The 3,018-nt window shown below is 39.8% G+C and overlaps 1 protein-coding gene across 1 annotated transcript; it reads right to left on the bottom strand.

The window, feature by feature from the left end:
• Window positions 1-969: 969 nt before the first annotated feature.
• On the bottom strand, window positions 970-2,007 carry LOC100888227 (heparan sulfate glucosamine 3-O-sulfotransferase 1-like). Its single transcript, XM_030993790.1, has one exon. The coding sequence runs from the start codon at window positions 2,005-2,007 to the stop codon at window positions 970-972; it is 1,038 nt and encodes a 345-aa protein (XP_030849650.1).
• Window positions 2,008-3,018: the final 1,011 nt, after the last annotated feature.

Below are 3,018 nucleotides of genomic sequence, written 5' to 3'. Positions count from 1 at the left end.
CTTGAACTAAAAATGAAAGAATAAGTCCATGATATTCCATATTTATGTCTCAAATGTTTTTTTTTTATAACTATAACTAATTAACTATTCATATATCTGCGAAGTGATAATTCTATATTGTTTATAAAATTAATGGATAAATGTTCATTTTGACTGTACACAGTAAATTGTACCAATTGGTCGAAATGACATAAATTTGGTATCACTCAGTATATCAGAAATTCAAAGACAATATTGCACCAATCAGCACATCTGAAATTCAAACTTAATTTACTGCACCAATCAGTACATCTTCAATCCAAAGATGATATTGCATTCGATCTACCCCCTACGACACCCATCCACCATTTTTTTAATTTCTACCAACTGATCGAAATTAGATAAATTTGGTATGAAAAGATATGGGACTGGTGTCGATTCTGCCCCCCGACCCTTCATAGGTTAATCCCCAAATTGAATACTTGTATTTCAATAGTCCGAATTCGAATCGCATAAATAAGTTGTTGCTAGGTAGGACAAACAAAATAGTTTGCCCTACCTAACAGCATGTGGCATTTACAATTTGCTTACTGGCTATTGAAATACAAATATTTGCAACAGGAGAATTAAATAATTCTTATCAAGGCTTCACAAGGATGAATGCATTACATTTCATTACATTACGATTCTGGCCAGTTTTCGTCAATCTCGTTGTTGTGTTTGGATACACTATGAACATGACGGACAAAGAAAGAGGACAAAATATACAGTTCCTCAGGTAGACAAAAGAACATCCCTTCCCTGCTATTATGTAAAAATGTGTAGAACAGGTTTCACATGCATATTCACCTGTTCTACACATTTTTTTACATTATAGCAGTGAAGGGATGTTCTTTTGTCGTCCACAGCAATTATTGTTGAGGGTAGAATAAGGAACTGTGTATTTTGTCCTCTTTATTTGTCCGTCATGTTCATAGTGATAGTAAATTGTTACAGGTCAATCCAAGGAAAGTTCAACCCGAATCTCTTTCTCAGTTCCCGATTGTGCGGGCGATAGAAAGCGTAAAACTTTTGGACAAGACCATCGGCAATCTCGGGGTGTTTCCTACCTTTCTCCGAGTTGAGACAATTCACATCGGGTCTGCTCTCAATATTTGCACAATAAAAATGTTTCTTTTTGTTATACTTAAAGTGAAATCTTTGGAAAAATGGCGGCAGCTCCAAGAAGCGTTCCACTTTGACCAAAATTGGAAAAGGGTCTTTACTGAAGGCGTTACCGTCTATGATCAGAACCCGTTCCTCATGTATTTGCTGGTACAAGGATTGTAAATCTATGGCATACAATCCAAGACGAACGATGGATGCGAAAGAGTTCACATGGCCAAATTCGTCCAGTACGGTAGCGTTCAGAGTGCCCTTAAAACCCTCGAGTTGTTCGAACTTTTTTCGCTCTTCCCCATGAAAGCGATCAACGATGGTTGACGTATGCACGAAATCAGACACAAGGCGTTGCACGGGATCGCGGAGCGTCAAAATAAGTTTGATATCAGCGGGGAGATGGTTCCGCAACATCAGCAACAACTGTGGCTGCATGTCGTTAAAGAGACCTGGGTAACCCGTGACAGACATTTGTATAGAGGATGTCATGCGAAAAGTCTCCCTCCATTCGGCCATTGTTGCATCAGTGATGTCCGGACCAGGTTGGATAGACGTTGAGAACGAAACCTTGGGGTGAAGTCCAAGATACCTAGCCATTGCGGTTGTCCCGCCTTTCTTTACACCAATGACAAGCGCATGTGGCATTCGCTTTTTGCAGTTCCTGGCGCTAAGGTCCGCTGGAGGCAGTAGTTCTTCAGGGTGGTATCTTAGAAACCTGTAGCAGGTAGTTTGGTTGCCCTTGGACAATCCTTGATGATCTCGCCTCCGGAGGAAAGGCGATAGGAACCTGAGCGAGGAAAAGCTGTCTTCGTCATGACCTCTCCAGTCGTTCTCTTCGGCAGGGTTATGCAGCAATATGATAAGCAGCATTATGGTGAGAAAGCAACTGATTGTTACTAGGGTGTTTCTCTGAACTCTTTTTATAGTGCTTGGGGATCTTGAAAAAATGCCTGCTTAAAACTACTTATTGGCACACCACGGTTCGACCTTTTCTTGTCATTCAAACCTGTGTGGGACTGCTTTGCACGTGAGTTGAGATTAGAAGCCTGATACTTAAGCAATCTCAAAACTTAAATATAAATCTTTCTGGATAGATCTAATAAAATCTTCTCAGATCGGTCTGATCAGTCTTCGAGAATATGATGGCTTTCTTACTGAATCTAGACCATACCTGTTCCCACGAATGACAACAAATATATTATCGGTGTCCTCTTAGATGCAGTGTCGGCATCTGCAATCCTATAACACTGGTTGCGTTAACATACACTTAGCTTGTCTTCGAAAAGATTTTCAGCCTCTGAAAAAGACAAAGTGAGAGAAAGGTAGAGAGAGAGAGCGGGACTTTTATTGAATGTTTTATGCGGTTCGACTTTTGCTCCTGCGACATTTAATCCTGCATCTCTACGTCAAAGGTTTGGGGTGAGGATTGTAATTGAGTTTTAAGGTTCTGTTTAGGAATGTTGGGATTGGTAAGGTCCAGTATTTGATTTAGATTGAAGTCTGGAATTCGGTTATGAGTGGTTAGTGTACAAGTTGCCGCCAGGGCATGTGTCATACTCGACCAGATTCTGGTCGTTTTAAATATTTTTTATTTGAGTGCAAATTCACCATTCCACACGAATTCACCTACCCGAAAGGATTTATCAATCGTTCGTAATTCTGCTGTACATGTATAGCTAGTAGGGCGCTTTAGTAACGATACGGAAGGCAAAGAGGACGGGAGAATTCACTCAACCGAGATAAAAAAAAATGTACGCAGTTCGAATTCTGTCTATTGAAATAATATTATTCTTAGCAGGTGAATGAAATAATTTGTATTGAGGCACTTCAAAAAGACTTATGCATTAAATTTGGTTACATTACGAAAATGGTCTATTGTAC

Source organism: Strongylocentrotus purpuratus, unplaced genomic scaffold (genome assembly GCF_000002235.5).
Source record: "Strongylocentrotus purpuratus isolate Spur 01 unplaced genomic scaffold, Spur_5.0 spur5_scaffold_20, whole genome shotgun sequence".
NCBI lineage: Eukaryota > Metazoa > Echinodermata > Echinoidea > Camarodonta > Strongylocentrotidae > Strongylocentrotus > Strongylocentrotus purpuratus.
Note: the sequence above shows the minus strand (reverse complement) of the source record. Positions and strands in the feature narration are given on the sequence as shown.